A 27,702-nucleotide genomic window follows, 5' to 3' on the forward strand; every position below is an offset into this window, starting at 1 on the left:
AAGTAATAAACTTGAGACAATAAAATACAGAAAAGATAAGGCAAGATGCCAAGACTTCTCTTGCTGTGGTCTTAACATCTGAAACTCCCTCCTCTTCCAACAACACTTCACCCATGACCTACTGAATCTCGTCTCTTATTTCTCTTTTCCTCTCTGCATACACCTTAGTGTAGTGCACCAAGGACATAGCTTGGTTCAAGTTACATAGATCTACAAACTTGTTGTACATACCTGCCCCATTACATCTTCGTCATAGGTAAAGGTTAAGCCCAAATCACTGATATCTCCATCATACCGCTGGTGCAGAGAGAGAAAGAAAAGACAATGCATAAATCTGGCGGGCTGGGGACAATGTGTCCACATGGGCGCTATTGTAAATAATTGTAAATACAATGACATGCAGTTTAATCATATCGGACCTTTGAGCATAAATGTTTATGTATAAAATGAACAATAAGCCTAACTTTACAATAATGAATATTTTTCTTTGCATTATTTTTACTTCTCCGAATTTTCAAAATACTTTCATAATAATGATACAACCAATCTTTGCCAAAGATGCCAGCTGAAAGCCTAGGAATAAAAGTAAATCCAGGACTTACTATATGGTGATGGCAGCACCACAATCAAACACCAACTTACACCTTTCTGTAGTCATATAGCCTTGGTTTGTATTCCGTGCACATTCATTTGATTCCAACTATATGTAGCACAATTGTCGCTATAAAGAGAATACCGTTGGTTTTGACAAGATTTGACTTGTCTTATAACTTGACCAAATTAAGGCAATCATAAAATAGGGCAACTTTTTTTTTTAACAGTGAACTTATGCCCTTAAGAAATGTCTAGAACACTTCATACCTGTTGTCTGACACGTGCACCCCCTCTATACTAGCTGGTCGGAATCTACTCCCAACCCCAGCATAGATATTCTGACAGTGAACATAACCAGGTACCCTTTTTCCTCCACAACTTCTCTTCTGAGGTTCTACTATCTTTTCTATTCCTGCAACTGCAGCCCTACTACCAACAGTTTTTGTGTAGTTCTTCTCATAAAAGTGTGGCAGAAACTGGAAATGAAAGCATCCCCTGTATTCCCCCCAGCACTGTCAGTTGCATATCATGGTCTTTGGAAACACTGTAATGCTGCTGTAGGGTATGGCAGGAGTTCCAGTCACCAACACATTCCATTTGTCGTGGCAATTCTTACCTCCACCATATTCATGACTAGTGTGATCTCAAACCATCAAGAATGCGTTCAGAGAGACTCCAGCATTAGCCTGAGGGTTATTCTCGATGTGTTTGGTATCACAACCATGAAGATCAGTAGCCAAATTCACAGCTGGAAAAGAAGCTGACTATCAAAATACATCTAAGTTCTTCTAAGTAATAATTTAGTTAGACAGATGGTACTGCATCAGCACTTCGAATACCATAATTCTGGAAATAAATACTTTAAAAAAAGGAACACTTCCTAGTGTCTTTGCTCCCAAAATAAGGATAGAGTGAAAGGGGTGAAAGGTTAAATGGTTAGGAGTTAAGCTACAGAATATAAGGTAAGGCACAGGGGTTATGGATATGGGTTAATGGGATAGAGTTAGTAAATATATGGTCAAAGCATTAGGGTTAGGAGCTTGGGCAGAAGGTTATGGAATTGAACAATGGTAGTAGGGGGTCAAGGGACTAGAGTACAGGGTTAGTTATTAAGGGAATATGCTTAATGATTTGGGCTATAGCATATAGCGATACTGGGTTAGGGATTAAGGATTAGGGGTTACACATTTTGGGTTAAAAGTCTGGTGAATAGGGTTAAGGATTAAAGGTATAATATACAGGGGTTAAGGATCCATAGTTAGGGGTTATGCGTACATAAAAGAGAAGTTATGGGTAAGGCACTGGAGTATATGATTAAAAGACTAGGGCACAGGGCACAGGGTACAGAGGTTAAGGGTTGGGCTTGAGGGCATGTGGCTGTGAGATAAGTATATAGGCTTAAGGGCATATGGTTAATGGTATATATCCATGGTTATAGGGTTATGTTTAAGGTTACAGATTCCGAATATGGGGTTAATGGTTTACAGTACATGGTTCTGGGGTTGGAGTAAAAGTTTAACCACTAGAATTATATTTCTTTAGTTTTATCTTTGGAAATGCATTTAAAATGTGTTTATGAGTTACAGCTATTTTGAGTCTATCTGTTAAAAAAAAAAAAAATCTTTTAGTCTGATACAATTAGAAGTGCTAAAAGTGACCAAATATAATTTCTTAGTAAAATAGTTAACTAACAGTGTACAAGCAGATACATGCGACTTTTACACTCTAGATCAATAGATATTTAACTTCACACATAGGGCCCGTTTTGAGTTTGGCGGATGGAAAATTCCAACTGCCAAACTCCCGACAGGGTGGCCACCGCCTACGTGGCGACCTCCCCACCGGAGTTATTAAGAGTTTCCCGCTAGGTCAGTGGGTGGAAACAGGCTACAGCATTGCCTCCGGCAAGTAATCGAGCCGGCGGCAACGCTGTAGCCTGCAGGCTGCACAAGCACTCTCACAATGTTCACTGTCTGCATAGCAGACAGTGAAAACTGCGATGGTGCTGGCCAGGGAGGCCCATGCCAAGTGCATGGGAAGTGCCCTGGGGTCCCCCCGGGGCGCCCTGCACCTGTTCTCTGCCAGCATTTTCATGGCGGTGGTACCGCCATGAAACCACTGGCAGAGAAGGGGGTCGTAATCCCCAGGGAAGCACTGCTTGTATCGCTGCCCTGGAGGATTAGGACCGCCACCACACCTAGACAACCGGGATCTCCAATTGTGGCAGGGCTGGTGGTTCCCTGGAGGCCCGACACCAGGGTTGTAATGTGGCACTCGGACTGCTGCACTGGTGGCGGTCAAACCGCCACCTGCGAACCTGGCAGTCTAGTGATGGCCAGGTTTGTATTGCGGCTCAAAGTGCAAATCCTCATATTTAGTATTTAATTTAAAGTTCTATAAAAGAATGAAAGTGTTTAATTGACAACAAGCTTTATGCTTGTCTTCATACCTTGATTGAAGTGAGGTTTTTGTAAAACTCGGAGTCCAAAGATGGCAATTCATCTATAGAGCTGTAGAAAATGCTGTGATGGTGACCAAGTAACTGGCTTAAAAAGAAAGAAGCAAAGGGTACATCCACTACTATTCCCTACAAGAAAAACAAAAGTGAGTTACTGCCCGATGCATTCATTTTATACTAGCTTTTTTCAACTGTATAGTGATGTCACCTAATACAACAAGGCCCCCCAGATAGAAGTGGTGTTTACCATTAGAGATGAATATCTCCTATTCAACATTTGTCACCTCAAAGTGATGCACATCATGCAGAATTGCTGTAATAAGCACCCAAGTACTCATATTTTGTGAGGTCTAAGGTGCAAAAATCCATCAACAGCGTAGCTGCAATAACTGTTGCAAAGCTTGTCGTGATGACCTTTACAAACTCAGTTTTGACCTGATTCGGAATTAAACCACCATTTTATAATCAGAACCCACATTTGCTAAGAGAGAACGCAATAGCAAATGTATCAAACCATGGTTGAATTATCATCACAATATGTAGGAAGAAAACGTTAAGAGGACATAAAAGCGAATCTAGAATAACATCACATTTTCCCTATTTGTCCTGTTAGTAAGTGGCTTCTGTTGAAACCATCAGTTGGCTGTAGGGGTCGAGGGATTTGCCTTCAAAACAATTAGATGCAAGTCAGAAATTTCAAGGATATATTCATATGTAGCCACAGCTAATCATCTCTAGATATCCTTTATTCACACCTTTTATACATTAAGAGAGAGAACACCTTAGCAACTGTTTCAAAACATGGTTGAATTATCAACACAATATGTTAGAAGAAAAAGTTAAGAGAACATAAAAGTGAATTAGGACAAGCCAATCTAGAATAACATCATGTTTTTCCTATGTTTCCTGTTAGCAAATAGCTTCTGTTGAAAACATCAGTTGGCTGTAGGGGTCGAGGAATTTGCCTTCAAGACAATTGGATGCAAGTCAGAAATGTCAAGGATATATCCATGTGCATCCACAGCTATTCGTCTTGAGGTATCCTTTATTCACACCTTTTATACATTAAGCAGTATTGTCCTGTAAATTCCAATACCCCCACCATAATCAGCTTGGAGTGTCAGACGTTTCATGATAAAGTTACTTCTTTAAGCAAGGCCCTACCATCACAATTGCTCATAATATTTTAATAGATATGCACTAAAATAATAAGGCTATCTACACAAGTTCCTAGTAATGTGCAAAGAGGAAAATACAACAAAATAGTCAAGTTGTGCCAGATACCAAAAGCTAAACTTACACATATTAAAATGCAACTATAGTTGATTTATGTAGTTATAAAAGATAGTGTCAATGTAGCTGCAAAGTGGCATGGGGCAAACTGGTAAGTAGATAACGTCCACAGGAGGAAAGTTGGCAAAACAAGTAGGCAAAAGGTACTGTAACAAAACAAAGTCGTGAAAAAATGTGCAAAAGTACACGCAAATAAACAAGAGAAAAGCATTAAAAATGTAATTAAACAAAAGCATAGGCTAGGAAAAGCGCATTGATGAGGTAATGAAGGGTTAGCTTATGTTTAGGGGTTAATGTAAGAGGAAAATATGATATGTAACATAAGGCATGAGGGTTCATGGTAATGGTCTGGGTTATTATTGGGATAAGAATTAGTGATACAGTAAGAGACTGGGTTTGGGATGGGGAATCTTTAGGGGTTAGATTTGGGTTAAGTCATGGTGTTAATGAAGGGTTATTGTTAGGGTTTGAATGAAAGTTAGTTTAAGGATTGGGTACAGGTTACAGGTAAGAAACTGTATTAGAGTTATATTAGGTTAAGAAGTAGAATGAGGAATAGGGTTAGAGCAATGGAAAGTCTAAGTGATGACACAATATGAAATAAGAAGAACAGGGTTATAGGTGATATACTTGTGTATACACCTCTCGTAAAATGGTAGAGACCACTTAGTGCACAGGAAAAAAAAAGTTTAGGCCCACAGGCAAGAAGGAAGTAACAGTTAGGGATTCGGGTAAAGGCTAATGCATGTTTAAGTATAAGTCATGTATAATTCACAAATGTAGAGATAAACATTCAACTTTCTATATTTTCCATGGACATGCATCTTTTTTAGCTTTAAAGTTTTGATTTCTATCTTTGCCCTACTTTATTACCTACAATTGCATGTTAATGGAAGACTCTAAAGTGGTCATCATCTAAGGATTATAAATTCACTATCAACCAAAGTAGGTAGCATGCTGAGCAGTGAATATATGTTTCTTCTGACTTGATAGTGCATGGATGCCTTGGGGTCCAGCACCATTTGCCCCAATTTATTCTGGATTGTTATAGGTAGCTAGAAAGGAACAGAGTTTTAGCTGTAGTGTTAGTGATCCAGTTTTGCTTCTGTAACCTGTTCCTTACAATGCAGAGGCTGACAATTGAAATAGCAACTTGTAAAATTCCATTGCTATGCTTTTTAGTGGTGGCAAATCTAGACAACCAGTTTCACTTAATATTGTCATTTGTCTACACTAGCTTACTAGAAGTATACCTCATGCTAACATTACTATCCCTCAGTACGCCTATGTATGCTGCATGGAGGTCAATATTTTGAATCCAAAAACTATCTACAACCATAGCTTTGGGACTCTGCTTTTGGCTAAACAATGTGCTATATTTAAAAATAAATTGCAATAGGTTTATGTTCCAGGAAGCTAGTGAAGATGCAAATGTTAATTATTAGGGTTAGATTTTATCAAAGCAGTAGCATAGTCTTAATCTTGTGCCCATGAACTCAAAGCAATTCACAAGTACGCTGCTCCACTTATTTCACTCAACATCAGTTCATCTGACCTTGTGTGCTTTTATTTACCTCATATACCGCTTTGCCAAGCATCTTCCCTACAAATTCAAAAAGCTGCAAATAGTTTTCATGGATATAAGATGTAGGAGATGGGTATAGTCTTTCGTCACCACTGGTCGTCTAAAACAAGAGGGGAGCAGGTTAAATTAATTATTTACAATTACGTTTCCAAGCAGTTAAAACACTTCTAATAAGAAAAGGTAACATCTGGAAATGTACCTTAAACAGATTCAGTGCAGGATCAAAAACTTTCTTGATTATTTCTTCCAGGAATTCTTTGAAAACTCCATCTTGGTCAATTCCAGCCTCATCCACCCCCAAGTCGTTCACAAACTTCACTCGGATCACCCCTTTCATGGCATTCTGGGACAGCTGACGAAGTTGTTCATATCCATCCTAAGCATAATGTAAGGAACATACATTAAATCAGGAAAAAGATGGGTCAACAAAATAGGGGGGACAAGAAAAGGTGCCTCATTGTCCCATGAATACATGAATCATTAATAAAAAATTGTTCAACAATCTGATATGGCTTCTGAATAAATTACACAATTGTATGCAATGTAAATATCACATTATTCCTATTTTGGTAATTCTAGCCACCTCTCTTAAGAAATTATAGATTTTTGGATCCACACAGGAGACAGATAAAAATGGAGTATAAGTGTCTTTACACAAACCAATGGAAAAAGCAGTTTGTCAAATTTAAAACATCTAACATTTTTCTGAATTAGCAGAGAAATTGTGAGTGAAATAACTAGAAATGCTACTTGCCACCACAAGTCACAGAAGGACTGTGACAGCATACATGACCTCTAGCTTCAATTTAAGAGTATTTAAGGATTATTAGGAAAAAAAGCATGAGATATGAAAGTAAGAGAAATGGAACAGCCTAGACAAATCCAGATACAGCTTATGTGGTCTGATGGTGGCAAACAACTCACACTTATCTTAGCTCACCTTCACTGGGATAGGGGCTGCCAAGGGGAGAATCGAAAATAGACTAAGCCCTCAGGAGATTGCTGTTCTAAAGCTCCTGATAGCCAGTGTCAGGTCCTACTCCTCCGAGATCTGAAGCAGCAGGGAGTGTGGTAGGTCACATACTAATGAGTCCTTTGTAGCTTTGGTATGAGGAATACCTTTTAACAGGACTTAATACTGGAAATGCATCTTTGTGCTTCTGCTTCTATCTGCGATTGAAGCAATGTACCTGAACTCTAAGAGAGGCAACATCATTCACTGCTTCTTGCAACAAGGGTCTCTGCTTGCTGGCTGGGACGTCCTTTACATCATAAAAATCTACAGTCAGTGTGCAGGAGCTGGACCTGACAGCATGAGCGGAGAAGGATCCCTATAGGAACCGGACCGCCGTTGAGAATACACAGACTGCCCACAGAAGAGTGGCATTATCAACCTCTAAGTGCAATAGCCCTGCAGCACTGTGCTGAGGAGAGACTGTCTCAATCTGATGGTGCAATGACAGCTTTTAACGCTGTTGTCAGAAAATGTGCCAGACTCAACCTGATCAGGAAATAAAGTCTGTGGAGTAAGAGAGTGCTGCTCCTGAGGACCCTTGGGGTTTATGTGCATGGCATACTTTCCTTAGACCTACAAATTTTGTATGTTACACTTGCTTTCATATTCCCTTTGGTTAATCATACCACCTGCATAAGACTGGATAAGGGCAACTTAAACGCGGGAAAGGAAGACTCTGTATATGGTACTACCTCATCAGCTGGAAAGGTACTTGGGACCAGTCCCAGCAAATGAGAACCTGTGCTTACCTCTCACCTCGTCTGCCTATAAATGAAATCCAATGCCAGTTGCAAGATTGGATCACCCTTAGTTTGCATGCAAGACAGACAGTTCTGGAAGGGCCTCATTCTGATAGTAGCACACAGAGAAAACATACACTGGATGGCAGTTCAATGGCACAGTAAGCTACTGATGCAAAAAGAGCAGATGATGGACGGAATGCTGAACAATGTCAAACATTCACCTCCAGTCACAGATCTGGACATAAATCCACCTTTTTTTTGCATGACATGCCATTCCAGTTTGGACTCAGCCATATGCAAATCAGTCTTGACTGTGCTCCCCATTGGGAACAGTCCAGCCCGAACTGCCAGGCCAGGTTCCCACTGGACTGAAAAACAAGCATCCTGGGACCGTTTTCGGGGTATCGCCCCTCATCAGCCTGGCTAGCTTGAATCTGGTGGATTAGTGAGCAAGGGACCCACATCTGGGCATACCCTTCCCACTTAGGGCAACAACTGCAAAAATAACAGATGATGGACGGAATGCTGAACAATGTCAAACATTAACCCCCAACCCCCATCACAGATCTAGAGCTAAATCCATCGTTTTTTGCACACCATGCCATTCCAGTATGGACCCAGCCATATGTAAATCAGATTCAAGCTAGCCTGGCTGAGGGGGGGGGGGGGGGGGCGATACCCTGAAACCGATCCCAGGATGCTTGTTTCCGGTCCAGGGAGTACCTGGCTTGGCAGTTCGAGCTGGACTATTCCCAGGGGGAGCAGGGTCAGAACTGATCTGCATATGGCTTGGTCCAAACTGGGGTGACATTCCAAGCAAAATAACGAAGGATTAAAACCAGATCTGTAAATGGGGGAGAGTGTTTGAAAAGTTTCAACACTCCGTTCCTCATTTTATTTTTTGCTGTTAGAATATGCTACTGCGCAAGCTTCCTAAGGTGAAGAAAGGAGGTGGTTGAGGAGAAAGATAGGCATTAAAACTGAATCAAAGATCCAAAAGGAATTAAGCTGTGCTGAAGCAGGGAATCAATGGATGCATGGAAAGCAGGCACTGAGTCAATTTGTTGCGAGGAAAAACGTTATCTGAAAGGGTATGAAGGGCATGCACACAAGTAATGGAGCTAAGCTGAGTATGACACCCCTAGAACGATGTAACAAGCTTGCCAAGCTTGGCTTTAATACATTTTGCATTAGTTTCTGGCCTTACCGCTATTTGACATGGATGTCTAAAAATAGGCTACTCCATATCAGAGCACGAGAAAGGGGTTGAAATAAAAATACTGGAAGTAGAGAATGAGTCAGAGTTAGCTGGTTTTTATCTTGAGAAAGTAAAGAAAGTTTAAGCACATTCGTCCTATCTTACAATAACTTCTTTGAGAGAGAGTGCATTCCCGCTGGTCGTTGATCTGTCAATACCCCGCTAACCACTGTGAAATGGGATGACCTTGAGTAACTGATCAAACTAGAGGAGGTGGGTGATGCACTCACCGACCTTAATCCTGGTAAGACCCTTGCCCTATATGGCTACCCGGCTGAATATTCCTGAAAATGGGTGCCATGACTATTCCACCTCTCCTGGATATATTCCTAGAAGCAATAGATATGGGATGTTCCCCTTCGGAAATGGACCAGCAACCATTGTTTTGTTGCTAAAACTGGGCCAACTTCCAGATTGCTTTGCCTCCTATCGTCCATTTTTTATAAAAAAATAAATACAGAGGTCAAGCTCTTTGCCAAAGCTTTGGTGAACCGCCTCCTTCACATACTGACTCGCCTGGCCCACCCAGACCAATATGGTTTCACCCCACATTACAGTACGCAGAACTGCATGAGAAGTGTCCAACCGGCCCTTACTTGTTTCTGGTCTCTGCATTGCGCCACAGTGCTCATGCTCATTGATTTTGAGAAGGCCTTTGATACACTGAATTGGGCATTCTTGGACAAGGTTTTGCTTAAGATGGACTTTGGTCCATGTTATTGGTCTTACAGCCTATGCAGTAATTCACTGAATTGGGCATTCATGGATAAGGTTTTGCTTAAGATAGACTTTGGTCCATGTTATTGGTCTTACAGCCTATGCAGTACAACAGGCCCAAGTGTTGGTGAATGGTTTACTGTCCTCCAGGTTTCCGGTTCAGCAAGGAACAAGGCAGGGATGCCCCCTGTATTTTTGTTTTAATCATAGAGCCGTTGATGGCCTGATGGCGCTGCGATGAGCAGGTCTGGGGATTTGACTGGGGAATGGCAAAAGAGGATAGGATGATCCTTCACAATGACAAGTGCTCTTCTTCCTGCCCCAGCTTGCGGTGACAGGCCTGTGCCTTATCCATATTCTGGAGACCTTCTGACTGCGGGTGAACTGGGTTAAGTCCCTCTTAGTCCCCCTGTGGCTCACCTTATACACCACCTCAGCTTACAGCAGTAGTGCACATGGCCAGGAAACCAGGGTGGCTTGAAGCTTGAATCTCTAATCTCTTCTCAAAAAGGCCCATGAGGACATGGACCAATGGAACAAGTTGCTCCTCAATCTCTAGGGGAGGGTAGTCCAATTCAAGATGATGAACATCCCACACACATTACATGCAACTCAGAACTTCACCCTTTACATTACGCAAAGCTGGCCCTTGGCAATGGAAATACATTGGTTCCTATGGGCGAACAAGCTGCCCAGAGTTGCCTTTTGTAAACACGTACAGTCTACCTACAATGGCAGGCTCACCATGGTGGACATTCACCTTTACTACTGGACGGTGCAAAGCCTGGGGGTAAATGACTGGGTCAACTAAGGTGGTGTTCCAGGCATGGAGGGTGGTGCTGAGGTGGATAGGATGGGTCTGACAGATGACACTTGTGACCTCTCCCTTTGGACAGGCTGCTAGCTGGACTGGGTGGCGGGTCTGGAGGGATTTCGGAGATGGAACCAAATTGGAATATCACAACTGGGGGACGTGTAGGAAGGCGAACACATGAGGTCCTTCTAGGACCCCCAGACTGACTTTAGCTCGCACATTTCCCAATTCTACCTATATAGGTATGTCTACAACATGGCAAGTCGGATTATCTGTAGGCCCTTGAAAAGGACCATGAATACTATTAGTTGGAAGTACGCTTACTTCATGGGACCCAGGGGAAGGGAGGGATATCCTTTATCTATAGGACTCTAGTGGCACACTCCTCAGACTTGACGGGGTCCTTGGGAGTGCAGTGGGTGGAATGGCTGGACACAGACTGGGGGGATGCATACATTACACCTTGTACACTGGCAATGCCCCCCCAAGCTTGACCTCAACCCAAATACCTACAGCAGGCTTACCTTATGCCCCTCTGACTATGGAAAGTCCACAAACTCTCTGCACCCACCTACTTTAGGTGCCCGTAGTACAAAGGGGACTTCTATCACACGGTTTGAGGCTGCCAGGTCAAACAGCATTATTGGTTGAAGATATTTGCCTAATTTTCTAGGGTTTTGGGAGCTCATATTGCTTGCTGCCACATTGAGGTTGGCTTTGTTAGGTAGTTTGGACAGGATGCTTGTGTGGCTGGGTATGCTTCTTGCTAAGAGAGACATTGCCAAACAGTAGAGGCCTGGCGGAGCCACTCCATCGCCAAATGGAGGAGGCGGTCAACTAGTGTGTGAAACAAAAGGAGACGATATATGCAGCAAGGTCTTGCCCCCAGAAGCAAGACAGGATATGAGGGACGTAGTGGGCGTTTTATAGGCAGAGCTGAAGGGGTCAGGATGACAAGTATGCCCTTTTCTGATTTTGCATCATTTATTTTTTTGGGGGGGGGGGGGGGGGGGTGAGATATTGAATTGCATCCTATTTACCGTATATGCTGTAATCACTAGGAAAGAATCATTTCCTCTGTTAAAAATAATAAAATGTTTTACGACTTCAAAAAAGCTTCTAACCTCTATTGCACCTCAGACTTCTGTCTTTACTGGGGAAATTCAAGAAATGCTTTGAAAGCCATATCTTTATAATCATCCTATCTCTCATCTGTGAAGATGCGTTTTGGTCTCCTAGTTACTTAATGCCATCACTTTGCATATTAAACATGTTTCTAGGTCACTGTATCCTCTCCTTTGTTCATTAGAGAGTTAAATTCACCCTTTACAATTACGTCCCATAAATTAAAACAATACAAGTTTGACTTACTTTTTGTGCTGACATTGTGTGAGGTTTACAATCATATTTTACACTATGGACAATATGCAGTTCAACTGGCATGCCTCTTCTAATTGTGCTGCTTTAGCCAGGAAAAGACCAAAATCTACAGACCAGTTAGCCAACAGAGTACTATTTGCAAAGTAACTCATCACTTTCAATTATGAATCATTAGAATAAGACATAAGAAATACAATCTTGAGTTGAATTATATCTTAAGTAAATGCACTTCAATTCGAAAATTCAAAAGGTGGCTATTAATGTAGAAAAGGTAAATAATTTAACGGAGTTTGTGGCCTGTTTGGCCCGCTTTGAAATCATTTGACAAAACCTGAGCTTGTCCATAGCACATAGGAAACATCTCTGCTTTCCGTGTTATAATATTGCAAGAGAGAGGAATGAGGACTCTAAAAGAAAGAGAGACTGATGATTGACAAATAAATCTTTTTTTGGCAAAGCTAATTGTTTTGGCTTTTGTATAAGAACCAAGACTCACAAAACAGGCACCAGATGGAAGCAGAAGCCTAAGTTCCGCTCACACACATGTAAGCACGTATACCAACAACACGAGCTCCTCAATCACAGAGAAGGCTCCAAGCACAAGCAACAACTGTGCAAATTACACACCTATTAGAAAACAGATAACATAATGACATCACAGTAGTGGAGGGTGAATTCCTATGAGATAGACTCTACTATGGAGTAGATAGTTTACAAATGTGTGTATGAAACATCTGGGGTTCCCACTCCTATCCAAGAAAATAGTATCTGCACACACTCGTTGTATCAGGAGCCAGCTCTGAGCCCTGTTCAATGGTGCTCAGGCTTGGTCTGCCTCAAAGCTCAGTCTATCTTTACAAAAGTTGAGGTGTTGTAGTTCCAAAGTACCTTCCTCATTAAAATCACCTTCACGACCTTTATGTTACTCTCTGTGCCTCCACCACTATGAGACTAGTGCAGCGATCACAAAGTTCTGATTTTTGAACAGGTGCTGAGTCTATGTCCCATGGCTTCAAGGTTGCTTGTGCCTGTGCTACACATCAGCCACAAAAAAGTGGGAATCATCACGTGCTAATCTGAGCATCAACATCAACTGTAGCATCATATTTAGCCACTTCCCAGATAGCTCATTTAGCAGAGAAAAGTAAGTGGAGTTATTGCTTAGAGTCTAATTGCCAACTATTGTCTCAAAAGAGTGTGCCTTTTTCAGAATCATAATGGATCTATCTGTATAAAACAACAACATAATACCACAGTACTTACAACAATATCTACTGTGGCAGCAGCAGACACTCAAACTGAGCTAGAGTATGTGAAGGTTCCTAGAATTCCCTCCCCTATGGTTCATTTTCTCACAGGGGTGCTAGAGTTATATTACCCCAAAACCTAAATAATTGTAAAAACTCTCTGATAACTCTATATCTGTGGCTGCATTTGCCAACACTGCTGGGTATTAGTGACGTCTGAATGAGTGTTGTGTTGCAGACACATTCATTTCCTCAAGTCTTCACCCAGAATCAGTTTTTCAGCTTTCTCATTTTGAAAATAATCACCATGATACATTGTAGCTAATCTTTTGTGCAAATATAGTACCACTATGTCTTTCCTGGTTTCAAGACAAAGAACGATTGTTATTTTAAGTTATACATACATATTCTTGTATCATCTGAACAATTTCTCCGTATATACAAACTACTGGCCTGAAAATACTCCCTGAAATTAGTCAGAAGACATAGCCTGATGTGTGACCTCTGTTGCAGCAAATGTGACTAGGTAAATATAGAATTTAAAGGCATCTTTATTTATTGGTTGACTTTCGTGATTTACCTTAAATTGGCTGTTTAAGATTATATAATCTCATCATAATGGAAGGAAGTTACCCTCAATAAGGGGTTTGCACGTGTTTAACAGAATATGGAACAAATAAAGTGATATATACACTTTGCGATTATTGATCTCTATCATTCTGTCAAGACAATTCACCTCCTACATGAGCGAGTAAATGAATGAATAAATGATGGGATTTGTAAAGTGCTCAGCTACGGCAAGTGTGTCCCGGTGTTAAGGCATAAACTATATGGGAGGAACAAAACTACTTTATCACTTAAACAAGTGAGTTTTCAGTTGTTTATGGAAGTGCTTTGAGTGTTTTTCCTTGGTAACTTTCCTATTACTCTTTCCACTCTCTGCTTGTCGAATACATGTGTATATTGATTACATGAACCTAAGATATAAGGGATAAAATACCCCCTGTCGTACATTACGAAGGCACTGCAAGTCACTGAGGCGCTCAATAACCATATAGAGGAATGAGGCCGAAGACAGAGTTCCTTTATTAGGTTACAGAACTCTGAGGTGATTTGCAATATCCCTATCATGTACGCCGGTGGGGTACTTTATCCCATATAATACATGGCCACACCATTATCTTTCTCACAAACCACTTGAAACCTTGGTTTGTAGCTCTTTCATATGAAAGAGCAAGCATGTTTGCGACCATGAAGAATAAAAATAAAACCTCTATTGCAAAAGGGCAACTCATCAAAAACCAGTTAGGCATTTGTTGCAAACAAATATTAGAAACAGTTCAATACAAGTCCGTTTTTTTTTGTTTTAACAAAAAATGCTGCACTTGCTCGGAATGTGCAAAAACATGCGGAAAAATTCTAGCTTTTTTCTAACTGAGGTGTGCAAAAAATAAACATGTTCTCTCTGGTTGTCAGTGAAAGCTAGAAAAATAGAGCAGAAGAAAGAATGTTCCGTTTTTGTTGCTTCAGACAGCTGCATCAATTATGCTCCGTGATCTGACCTGCCTTTCACCTCGGTTGCTGGCTAGTGCAGTAGGCATTGTGATTTCAGACTGTGACTGTAATCAGGGCGGGTTGTGGGGCAGTGCGACTGGTGTGCCGGGGGGTTTGGCTGTGTTTAGCAATTACTTACAATTTAAAAAAAAACCTGCTGCAGGGTTCCTTGTGTGTCCAGCTTTCAAGCATCAATAAAAATATCAAGATAATGTCAGAGAGATCCTTTTGTTATTGCACTTCATAAGATACAACCCTAATATAGAACAGCGACTGTTATGAACTGCCATGAAAGAGCTGCATGAAAACTGCATAAAATAGGTTAGGATGTTATGTTTTTTTCCCTAGTCTTCATTTTCTATCCCCAATGTTGCTAAAAAGGGTTCATTTGGGAAGATAAACATACATGCCAGAAGACTCAATTCAAGGGGGAGACTTATGATTCTGTAAGCTAAAAATGGTTTTAGTTTGGCTTTCTCTGTTTCAACAGAAGTCAATGGGGAAATACATTCTCTTGATTATTTTTTTTAAATCGCCTCTTTACCTCTTCTGAAATGTTGGCATGTATGTATATACATTCTTAATAGTAAAGCCTGCCTTTACCAGTGCTTTAAAACAAATGAAATGTATGTGATAGAGGGGCTATGGAGAGATGAGGCACTTTTGCCTGGTGGTAGTGAGGGGGGCGTTTTTCTATTTGTTTTTATATATAATCGGAGGCTGGGTGCGTCACAAGTCATGGATTATAAAGAAATTAGAGACTTGTGTTTATACAGGAATCCTATGCAATATATATCTTAATTTTCTAGGTTTGGGATTAGTAATATATATATATATATATATATATATATATATATATATAGTATAGTCACAAAAATACCTATAACTCGCATTTATACTTATGTACGCCCTTAAAACTCAGATAACTTGCGCACCTCCGTGCACAGTCTACTCACCTCACTCACCTATAACTTACCACTGTACCATGCAGTGTGTTCAGGCAAATCATGTAATTTCAGATGTTGAAGTGTTGTTAATGATGCAGTGATTTCACATGCCAGCAGTAAGCAAGGGTACAGGTAGTGCATGAAGAAGGGGCAAGTTTATATTCATAAACTGGCATGCACAAAAGTCCAATAGAATACAGTGTTGAATGGTATAATAGCATAGAGTATAGTGGTGAAGAGCGGAGTGGTGTACAAAGGAGTTGGGTGGAGTAGAGTGGAGTAAAGTACGGTGGGATTAGCGTACAATTTAATGGTGTATACTGAAGTGTCGTAAAGTAGAGTGGCATACTGCAAATAGTGTAGAGTAAAGTCTGGTCTTATACACTAGTGTGGCATAAAGTGGAGTGAGTGGTTAAAATGAAAGGTACCATAAAATTATGTGAAAAGATGTGAATGTTATATCTGAAAAATATAAATTTGTGCATCTACGTGTTAATTTCTAGCTGTATTTATAAACAGCATAAGTAACTGTAAACTCATACATGGTATAAAACATAGTTATCTATTGTACTATGGTATAACGTTCAAAGTTCACAGTATATGGGGAGCAGAAATGGTGATGTGATTGGTTGATGGCTGTGCTTACCAAATTTAGAAGTCAGTCATGTAATTTTTATGACAATTTAGCATTACTGTATGGTCATTTAGTAGTCTTTTTTCCACTGGTTTAATTGGGAAAGGAGTAAGGTTTTTGAGGGGTAGGCTGAAGGGGGTCTGAAGAAAACAGGTGTGCTGCAAAGCATGCTTAAATCAAATGTATTTAATATACACCTTTAAAATCTGTGTTGCGCAAAAAGCGTTAGTCGTATTCTGCTTACATTTGGCTGGATTAAATACTATGGTGTGCACATGTTTATTTTGTGTAGTGCAGCTAGGTTAAGTCATTGTTTTTTAAGTTTTAATGAATTAAAAGTTAGTACTATTTATTATTGTGCTATTTTTGTGAAATTAAACCAATCATGTAAAGTATGGCTTATCACTCCTGGGGTATCCAGGCGCTCAGGGTTGTCGCTGTGCATCAGCGCTACTCCTCAAAGAGGCATGTCTTCGGCTTTTTCCTGAATTGAGGAGTGTGGGTGAGGTGCAAAGGTAGGGGGATAGGTCGTTCCAGGTCTTGGCAGCGAAGTAGAAGGAGCACCCTCCACTGCAGCTGTGTCGGACTATCGGGACATGCACGAGGGCGAGAGTTGTTGAACGGAGCTCCCTGGTTGGTTGATGGAACGACAATCTGCGGTTGATTAGCTTGGGTCTGGCGGCTTTGTATGCGATGGTGAGCCCCTTGAATTTGCCCCTCTTGTGCACAAGCAGGCAGTGTAGACCTCTGAGATGGGGGGTGATGTGGTGATAAGGAGGTCTAGCATAGCCTCACTGCTGCGTGCTGGATGGTCTGGAGGCAGTAAGGAGCTGGGCGGGGAGTTCAACGTAGAGTGCTTTTCCATAGTCTAGTTTGATGGTGATGATGGCTTGGATGACTGTCTTTGATTCTGATTGGGAACCATTTGAAGAACTTTTGTAGCATGCAGAGGTTGTGGAAGCTGGGTGAGGCCACTGCGTTTATCTGCTGTTTGAAGGTGAGTTTGCTGTTGATGATGATACCGAGGTTGAAGGCGTAGTCAGTCGGGGTAGGGTTTGTCCAAGCATGGAGGGCCACCGGGAGCCGTACCAAGGGGAGGGCTTTCTTCCAAAGATGATCACCTCCGTCTTATCAGTGTTCAGTTTCAAACAGCTGGATTTCATCCATTCCGTGATGTGTGTCATGGTGATGCTGAAGTTGACTCTGGGGGTGGTGTGGTCTTCGGAAAGGGAGAGTATTATTTGGGTGTTGTTGGCGCAAGGGATAATGTTGAGTCCATGGGAACGAACATTCTCAGCCAATGACGTCACGCAGATGTTGAAAAGGGTGGGGCTGAGAGAATATCCCTGGGAGATGCCTCATAGATTGCTCCTAGGTTCTGAGGTGAAGGGTGAGAGGTGGACCCAGGGGATATGCTGTGGTAGTCCCAAGGTACACAGTTATGACAAGTCATTGGCTGATTAGGTAATGATTGGCTTTACAAACATTAAAGGCAGACGTTGTTTTTAAGTACACTTTCCCCATGTTGTGCTTAATGCCTTCCAATATAGGTAAGTATTAGGTTTGGTATTTTGGGGGTATTTTTGTCCTAACTATTACCACTTTTGTGAAATGGTAATAGGTAGAGCAAAATAGTTCTAACTTTCTATATATATTTTATCAAAACTACGGAGTACTGCGGAAGCACTGCAGTATCCTAAAGGTTTTTTTCAAAGGTAACATTTTTTGGTTCATAAATTTTCAGACATTTTTATACCACTATACAATTAAGAGGTTTTTAAAATTAATTCTCATGTTACTTTGTATACTTTTATGTGTGTATTTTATTTTATTTTGGGGGGGGGGCTCGTGGTACTGAGGGATTGCGATGTACTCCCGTTTTGGTTTTAAATATGAAAAAAGGTATAAATATTCTTCCCTACCTATTACCATTTTACCCAAAGTGGTAGTAGGTATGGAAAAAATACCAGACCTAATAAATACCTACATTGAATGGTGTAACACAGACACAGGGAAACTCAAGCTGAAAATAGGATGGCTACCTTTCACTTTTGTAAAGGCAGTCATTACCCAATCAGCTAAAGACATGTCATCGCTATTTACCTCAGGAGTACCGCTGAAATAAAAATACTTAAATCTTATGAAATACTTACCCTGCTTATGTGCTGAACCCCCAAAGAATCATCAGTTCACCATAATATATCCTTCCAAATTTTGTCAACATTTGACTGACGGTTTTGGCGTTATGTGAAATACGAAAGTCTATGTAAAATGTATTGTTTTTTACACCTTTTTAGGACCCCTTTTACCCTTTGCACACCCTTGACTTTCAGATCTCCAAGAATGAAACCGAGGCAGCAGGCCTGCAATGTTTTGGAGACATTCATCAAATGGGTGCAAATTTATTAAGGGACAAAAATCCAAAAAGTTACTACCTCTGGAGTTATATAGAAAATGTCATTTACCCAGTGTACATCTGTTTGTGGCATATAGTGCTGCAGATTCACATGCTGTGCATAGATCGCCATCTAGTGTTGGGCTGGGAGTGTTACAAGTTGTTTTTCTTCGAAGAAGTCTTTTCTCGAGTCAATGGATCGAGTGACTCCTCCTCTCGGTGATCGTGCGTATGGGCATCGACTCCTTTGTTGGATTGTTTTCTTTCCGCCGTCGGGTTCGGACGTGTTTCCTCTCACGCCGAGACTTTCGATTCGGAAACCTTATATTACCTTTATTCTACTGTCGGTATTGTTTCAACCGTTTTTACATCTGCAATCGATCCGATAGTACTGTCAGGATCAAGAAAACACCCTTTCGGCAGCTACACATGCCACCGAACACATATGGAAAGGATAAGTTACTTATCTGTAAATCCTAGTTCTCTTCCAGGGGTATCCTCATCAAAGTCATAAACATTGAATATTCCCGCCTGTGCGGGGATGCCGGAGCATATACAAAAACACACATGTATAAGTATGAAAAATATATATATGAAAAATATAGCATTTTTTAGTAGACAATTTTCATACCAGATTCATGTATACATGTGTATAACAGCAATGCAGACTATAATGATAAACAGGCTAAAATGCTTTATTTCTATGGATTTTTTTTTTTTTAAACACTCTCCTTTATAATTACAAGAAAAGGCTTTCTAAAGCCCCATAGCCGGGCACAGAAAAGAAGTACCAGCAACACATGTGAAAAAAGAGAAAAAACTACATTGAAAGTATTAGAACATTATTAGCCAATAGGCTGCATGCAGGTTAATACAGCAGAACCACAAAATTTGGCACTGTGCCTTTAAGACCTTGAGGACCTCCAGTATCCCACCATGCCTCAGGGGTGAAGGAGAGGTGACAGTTGGTTCACAGTTAGGTCAGTACTTTTTCACGGTGACAAAGCATGCAACAGATTAGATAGATGGTCTGTACTGCACTTCTAGGAGACTTGCGTCCGGGAAGGAGGATGGGTTGTTTATGACTTTGATGAGGATACCCCTGGAAGAGAACTAGGATTTACAGGTAAGTAACTTATCCTTCTCTTCCAGGGGATCCTCATCAATAGTCATAAACATTGAATAGATTAGCAAGCCCATCCCTTATCTCTGCGGACTGTCTAAAAGAAGTGCAGGAAAAAGACATACACTATGCAAAAAAATTCTCAGAGACGCTTGACCAACTTGAGCGTCCGCTTTGGCATCTGAATCTAAACAGTAATGCCTAGTAAATGTATGTACAGATTTCCATGTAGCGGCCTTACAGGTTTCAGAGATTGGAACATTATTAAGGAGGGCAGCAGTAGCAGCTTTTCCTCTTGTTGAATGAGCCTTAGGCCTAGCCAATAACTGTTTGTTAGCCAATTGATATGCAGTAACAATACATGAAACTATCCATCTAGATATTGTTCGTTTTGAGGCTGCATCGCCTGTTCTCATATGTCCGTAATTTACAAACAGGTGGTGAGATCGTCTAATCAATTTGGTCTTATCCAGGTAAAATTTTAGTACTCTTTTCAAATCCAGGGAGTGCAAGGCTTTCTCCGCTGGAGTATCCAGATTGGGGAAAAAAGTTGGTAGTGATATAGTCTGATTGATGTGAAAATCCGACACCACCTTCGGAAAGAATGATGGATGAGTTCTTAGAACAACTCTATTTTCATGGGAAATCGTGTACGGTTCCTTGGAGGACAAAGCCTGAATCTCACTGACCCTCCTAGCCGAAGTAATGGCTACCAGAAAAGCGGTCTTCCACGTAAGGTGTTGCAAAGAAGCTTTGTGGATAGGCTCGAAAGGAGGGCCCATGAGTCTAGATAATACTATGTTCAGTTCCCATGGAGGCGAGGGTTTTTGAATGGGTGGAAAAACCTTCTTTAAACCTTCTAAGAAATCCTTGACTACTGGCTTTGTAAAGAAGGATTCCTGAGAAGGTGACTTACGATAAGCTGTAATGGCAGTTAAATGTACCTTAATAGATGACACTTGCAGACCTGATTTCGCCAGATGGAGCAGGTAATACAATATGACCTCCTCCTGAGCCAGAATAGGATTCTGACTTTGCTGACTACTCCATATGTAGAATCTCTTCCACTTGAACGCGTAAGAGCGCCACGTGGAAGGCCTTCTGGACTCCTTTAAAATTTTCATGCATTCCTGCGTGAGCCCTAGATGCCCATACTGCAAGAATTCAGGAGCCATGCCGTCAAGCTCAGAGAGGGAAGGCTGGGGTGAAGAATCTTGCCTCCCAGCCTGCAAAGGAGATCCGGTCTGCACGGCAGCCTCTTGTGCGGTTGTTCTGACAGGTTGAGGAGATCCGTGTACCAGAACAGCTGAGGCCATTGCGGGGCTATGAGAATCATTCTGGTGTTGGATCTGTAGAGTTTGTGTACCACCTCTGGTATCAGGGGAATCGGTGGAAAAGCGTAGAGAAATATCCCTGACCAGTCGATCAACAGGGCATTCCCTCAAGACCCCGGACCGTAGAACCTGGACGCGAAGTCTGGGCATTTTTGGTTTACCTCATCTGCAAACAGATCTACCTGAGGCTGACCCCATTGAACGAAGATGTCTTTGACGACCTCGTCGTGAAGAACCCAGTCGTGGGTGTCCTTGAGGGTTCTGCTTAGGAAGTCCGCCTCCACGTTTTGCTGCCCTGCGAGGTGAATTGCTGTAAGAGACATTCCCCTCGCTATGAGCCAATGCCAAATGGCTTGAGACTCCTGAGACAGGGGCCGGGATCTCGTACCTCCTTGCTTGTTCAGATAATACATTGTCGTCGTATTGCCCGTCTGCACCAGGAGAGACTTTTCCTGAATCAATGGTGCAAATGATTTGAGAGCCAGATGAACCGCTCTGAGCTCCAGCAGGTTGATATGGTACATCTTCTCTTTGCTGGAGCACAAGCCCTGAGCTTGAAGGGAACCCAGATGAGCTCCCCAGCCCTGAAGCGATGCATCAGTTACCAGCGTGTCGGAAGGGATTGGATGGTGAAAAGGAAGTCCTACTGACAGGTGATGTCTGCGCATCCACCATTGTAATGATTGTTGCGCTCCTACCGGAAGAAGCATCCTGTCCTCCCAGTGGCCTGTGTGTTGAGTCCAGTTTTCCTCTAGAGCCTCTTGAAGAGGTCTCATATGCAATCTGGCGTTCGGGACAATGAAAATGCAAGAGGCCATGGAGCCCAACAGAGAGGTCATCTGACGGACCGTAGGCGCGGGGGAACCAAGAAGATCGCGACACTTCCTCCTTATTGATAACAGTCGTTCCTCCGAAGGATACACTCTTTCTAGTTCTGTATTCAGTATCGCTCTCAGGTAGTGGAGGGTTTGTGTTGGGATGAGGGTGGACTTTTGGAAGTTGACTTGCAGACCTAGAAATCGGAAAACACGGAGCACAATGTCTAGATGCTTTTTCGCCTGTTCCGGAGAGGAAGCTTTCAGTAACCAGTCGTCTAGGTATGGATAAATGAAGATTTTCTGCTTCCTTAAATGCGCTGCTACCGTTGCTACACACTTGGAGAATGCGCAAGGGGCAGATTTGAGGCCGAAAGGAAGCACCTTGAACTGATAGTGTTGGGAGGCTATCACAAATCGCAGGAATTTCCGATGTTTGGGAATGATCGGGATATGAAAATACGCATCCTGCAGATCTATGGAGCACATCCAGTCTCCTCGATGCAGTTGAGGGAAAATCTGATGAAGAGCCAGCATTCTGAATTTTTGCTTCCGTATGTATTTGTTCAGCAGCCTCAAATCTAGAATCGGTCTGAAGACTCCGTCCCTACCCTTTTTTGCTACTACAAAATAGCGGGAGTATACCCCCTTTCCTCTTTGGGTGGCTGGCACCTTTTCTATCGCTCTTTTTTGGCAACAGGGCGCGAACCTCTTTGCGTAGTAAGTTCATGTGAGCAGGTCTGGACTTGGTTGGTGGCAAATGAGGTGGAGGTTGTCGGAAAAGAAGAGAGTATCCACTCTCTACAATATTCAGCACCCATTTGTCTCTTGTTATGCCATGCCACTCGTGAGCGAACACTGTGATACTTCCCCCAACCGGAGTGGTGTACGGTATTAAGGGAAGCAAACCCTCATTGTTTTGCAGGGGCTTTGGGGGTAGACTGCTGAGGTCTGCTTGATCCTCGGTCTCTTGTGGCCTTGCGAGACTGGAAGAGAGGACGCCCTTGTTTTTGTTGAGGTCTTTGAGCCCAATGAGGGGTTTGAACCCTCAGTTGGAACGGGCACCTGTCGTAAGGCCTTTACCTCCTTCTGAAGTCTTTCCTTCTTTCGAGGCCCACTGCCCTCATTGTGTCGACCTCTGCCTTCAAACGTGCCATCTCATCATCCGTGTGGATTCCAAATAACGAGTTTCCATTAAACGGAAGATTCATGATACGCTGTTGCGCTTCCTGCTTTAATCCTGTGAGCCTCAGCCAGGAAGATCTTCTCGCGCAAACCCCATGAGCCGCCAAGTCTGCACCGTCTGCTGCTGCACTGATGATTTGATTGGACACCAGACTTTCCTCCTGAAGGATCTCCTGAAAGTCCTGCCTGTCCTCTCTAGGCAGCTTTTCCGCAAATCTGCTCAGCGAGTCCCAGAGGGATTGATCATATCTGCCCAGGAGTGCCGAGGCGCTGGAGACCTTCATCATCGATGCCGCCGTGCCACACATCTTCCTACCCAGAGAGTCCAGATGTCTACTCTCCTTGTCTGGTGGAACCGTTGAGGATGACGCCACTGAATGCGTCTTGCGGGCTGCGGCTAACATGACTGAGTCTGGTGGTGGATCAGCCCTGAGAAATAAAGGATCCTGATCAGGGGCCTTGTACTTTTTCAAGATCCTAGCGGGAGCTGAACGGAGGTTTGCTAGCGTTAAAAAAGTCTCCATGGTTGGTTGGAGAAGACCAGGCATGAGAGGTAACAACTTCTTTGAAACCGTCCTGTGTTACAGGGTTTCGAAGATTACTGATGAGGAAGTTGAAGGTTCCAGGACATCAATATTAAGCTTTTGTGCTCCCATGAGCAGCACCTCATTAAATGTTGTTATGTCATCTACCGGGGAAACTCTAGCTGGTGGAGAATCGGTCAGAGTCGGGGAGTAACCTCTTATGGAAGACCTCGACGATGTGGACCAAGAAGGAGATCTTCTGTGATGGCGCGACCTTGACCTAGACATCCTCTGGGAGAGTGACCAGCTCCTAGATCTTGTTGTAGTGCGCCGAGGCCTAGTGGCAGACTGGCGAGACGTAGAACGAGCCCGTTCTGTATGCGCCGTTGGCAATGGTGTCCGCGGAAGTGACGCTGATGGTGAATACACCCGCGAGTATTGAGAGTCTGGAGAAGCAGGAGCCTTGTTAAGTGTCAACACCAGAGCAATACGCGCTCTATTGGCGACAAAAATGCAAAAACCCAGCACTCTCAAAACAAAGTAATTTATGCATTGTGCTGATATGTTGTGGTTTAACCTTTTGCATTGCAGAGTTCAATCCTGAAAACTTATTTTTAATATGCTTACAAATACTGTTCCTTTGCAATGTACTGCTGCAGGTTTTCAGAGTGTGTTAGGGTGTGGCCCCTTTCCAGGGCCTTCCAGAGACTTTCTCTGCAACATGCCTGGGCGTGGTTCTGGGCTGGGCCAAGACTCTATAAAAGAGCCAGCCCAACTCCCAGTGCTCACTATTCAGAGGTCCCGGTGCAGAGCAGCAGCTTCTTTCTGAGCTCCTGTCCCGGCGGCCTATTTGGATCTTCCAGTCTTCTGCCCTAATCCTTCATTGGTGATCATTGTTCCAGGCGGTAAGACGGTGGTTGGACTGTCCCGACACCGTTATTTAGAATCTTCATATTCTTGGTTTAAATTCTTAAGTAACAGATTACTTGCGCGCTACCATTTCTTGACATTTATATGGTAGTTTACAAATAGGCAAGACGCGCGATTTATTTCATAAAGGTTTGACTTTGTTATTCATTGCGCGCTACCATTTCTTGACATTTACATGGTGGCTTAAGAATCGGCAAAAGGAGCGAGATTCGTTTCATTGTACTTTGATCTTGTTATTTATTGTGAGCTGTTATTCCTTGACATTTACATCGTGTTTTACGAATCGGCAAGATGCGCGATTCGATTAATGATGATTTGACTTTGATATTCATTGCGTGTTACCATTTCTTGGTATTTTACATGGTAACACTCGAATTGGCAAGACGCACGATTCTCTCCTCGAGTTTAATTCATGTTGTTTATTGTATGCTACTATTCTAAGATATTTATTATGTAATATTCGAGTTGACAAGTTATGTGATTTGTTTCCTGAATCCATCTTGTGTTATTCATGGTGCACAATCCTTTTATGGTGTTTACTATAGATATATATTAATAAATGTCATTTGCGTGGTCATGGTGTCCGGTTATCCTTTTCTGGATTTTGTAATTGGTATACGCAAGATTTTGGGCTCCTGGAACCCGTACCGGACCGCTTAAGAATCCGCCTCGGCACTGACCAGGATATATATATATATATATATATATATATATATATATATATATATATATATATATATATATATCTGCAATATGCGCAATTTGTGTTGAAACATTTTAAGAGTACACAGAAGGCCAGAGTTTCTAGATGCAATATTGTATGGTCCTAGTATACATCCTCAAAAACAGGATTTATATGACTGGTTTAAAATTTAGTTAGAATGTTTTTTCTGATTCTCATGTAAAGGAAAGTACTTGAATAAGAAAGTTTTCATTTAATTCATCTTGATTCACCCACAGACTGGAACCGGGTCACCCCCTTCTCCATTGAAGCCTATGCGTTTTGGGCACCACTTTGACCTCTGCACCTGACCGGCCCTGAGCTGCTGGTGTCGTAACTTTGGGGTTGCCCTGAACCCCCAACGGTGGGCTACCTTAGACCCAACTGTGAACCCTATAGGTGGTTTACTTACCTGCAAAACTAACAAATACTTACCTCCCCCAGGAACTGTTGAAAATTGCCAAAACTGTACATGCTATTTTGCTGATTCAAAGTTCCTATGATACCTAAGTGAAGTACCTTTCATTTGAAGTATTGATTGTAAATCTTGAACCTGTGGTTCTTAAAATAAACTAAGAAAATATATTTTTCTATACAAAAACCTATTGGCCTGGAATTGTCTTTGAGTGCGTGTTCCTCATTTATTGCCTGTGTGTATGTACAACAAATGCTTAACACTACCCTCTGATAAGCCTACTGCTCGACCACACTACCACAAATTAGAGCATTAGAATTATCTCTTTTTGCCACTATCTTACCTCTAAGGGGAACCCTTGGACTCTGTGCATGCTATTTCTTATTTTGAAATAGTACATACAGAGCCAACTTCCTACAGCTATTAGAAAGGCTACTTTCCAAGTTAAAAATTGGATTTGACAAGAATACATGGGTTCAAATGGTGGGCCCATGAGTCGTGTTAACAATATTAAGATTCCACTAAGGCACTGGTGGTATCCTTGGGGGTATGATCCTTTTTAGTCCTTCCATAAAGGCTTTAATAACTGGAATTCTAAAAAGGGATTTTGTATGTTTAATCTGCAAATAAGCAGATATTGCAGTGAGATGTATTTTAATGGAAGAGAAGTCTAGATTGGACTTCTGTAAGTATAGTAAGTAACTTACAATGTTTTGTGTGGAAGCGTCTAGTGGCGTAATCTGATTAGCCTGGCAATAACAAACAAATCTTTTCCATTTGTTAGCGTAACAATGTCTGGTTGTGGGTTTTCTTGCTTGTTTAATGACCTCCACACATTCTTTAGAAAGGTTTAGATATCCAAATTCTAAGACTTCAGGAGCCAGATTGCTAGGTTGAGCGATGCTGGATTCGCGTGTCTGGACTGTTGTTTGTGTTGTGTTAACAGATCTGGGGGTCTGTTTGGTAGTTTGATGTGGGGTACCACAGATAGGTCCAACAGTGTGGTGTACCATGGTTGGCGAGCCACGTTGGTGCTATAAGTATTAGTTTGAGTTTGTTTTGACTCAGTTTGTTGACCAGATAAGGAATGAGCGGGAGAGGTGGAAAAGCATAAGCAAATATCCCTGACCAGCTGATCCATAGAGCATTGCCCTTGGACTGAGGGTGTGGGTACCTGGACACAAAGTTTTGGCATTTTGCGTTTTCTTTTGTTGCAAATAGATCTATGTTTGGTGTCCCCTAGCGGTAGAAGTGATCTTGCAGAATCTGGGGATGTATTTCCCATTCGAGAGTCTGTTGTTGATCTTGACTGAGATTGTTGGCCAACTGATATTGAATGCCTGGTATGTATTGTGCTATCAGGCGAATGTTGTTGTGAATTTCCCAATGCCAAATTGTTTGTGCTAAGAGACACAACTGTCACGAGTGTGTCCCCCCCTGTTTGTTTAGATAATACATTGTTGTCATATTGTCTGTCTTGACAAGAATGTGTTTGTGGGCTAGAAGTGGCTGAAACGCTTTTAATGCCAGAAATACCGCTAGCAGTTCCAAGTGATTTATGTGAAGTAGTTTTTGTTGATTGTCCCATTGACCTTGTATGCTGTGATTGTTGAGGTGTGCTCCCCACCCAATCATGGAAGCGTCTGTTGTGATAACGGGGTGTGGCACTGGGTCTTGAAAAGGCCGCCCTTAGTTTAAATTTACAGGGTTCCACCATTGAAGCGAAGAGTGTGTTCGGCGGTCTATCAACACTAGATCTTGGAGTTGACCCTGTGCCTGCGTCCATTGTTTTGCTAGGCACTGCTGTAAGGGCCGCATGCGTAGTCTTGCGTTTGGGACAACAGCTATGCATGAGGACATCATGCCTAGTAGTTTCATCACAAACCTTACCGTGTATTGTTGGTTTGGTTGTATGCTTGATCTTACATTTGGGAACGACTGAACTCTTTGTGGAGTTGGAGTGGCAATTGCTCTTTGTGTGTTGAGTGTTGCTCCCAAGTATTGTTGTATTTGGGATGGTT

At 42.1% G+C, this 27,702-nt stretch overlaps 1 protein-coding gene across 9 annotated transcripts in view; it reads right to left on the reverse strand.

The window, feature by feature from the left end:
- The window catches only part of UBE3B (ubiquitin protein ligase E3B), a 342,871-nt gene that overhangs the window by 102,924 nt on the left and 212,245 nt on the right, over window positions 1–27,702 (reverse strand). For all 9 annotated transcript variants that reach the window (XM_069214750.1, XM_069214746.1, XM_069214747.1 and 6 more), the window contains 4 exons: window positions 6,130–6,306; window positions 5,920–6,030; window positions 3,044–3,181; window positions 232–297 (listed from right to left, as the gene is read on the reverse strand). In XM_069214750.1, the coding sequence (XP_069070851.1) occupies window positions 232–297; window positions 3,044–3,181; window positions 5,920–6,030; window positions 6,130–6,306 (492 nt within the window). The remainder of the gene's footprint in view (window positions 1–231; window positions 298–3,043; window positions 3,182–5,919; window positions 6,031–6,129; window positions 6,307–27,702) is intronic.

The sequence above is a fragment of the Pleurodeles waltl genome, chromosome 11, assembly GCF_031143425.1.
Source record: "Pleurodeles waltl isolate 20211129_DDA chromosome 11, aPleWal1.hap1.20221129, whole genome shotgun sequence".
NCBI lineage: Eukaryota > Metazoa > Chordata > Amphibia > Caudata > Salamandridae > Pleurodeles > Pleurodeles waltl.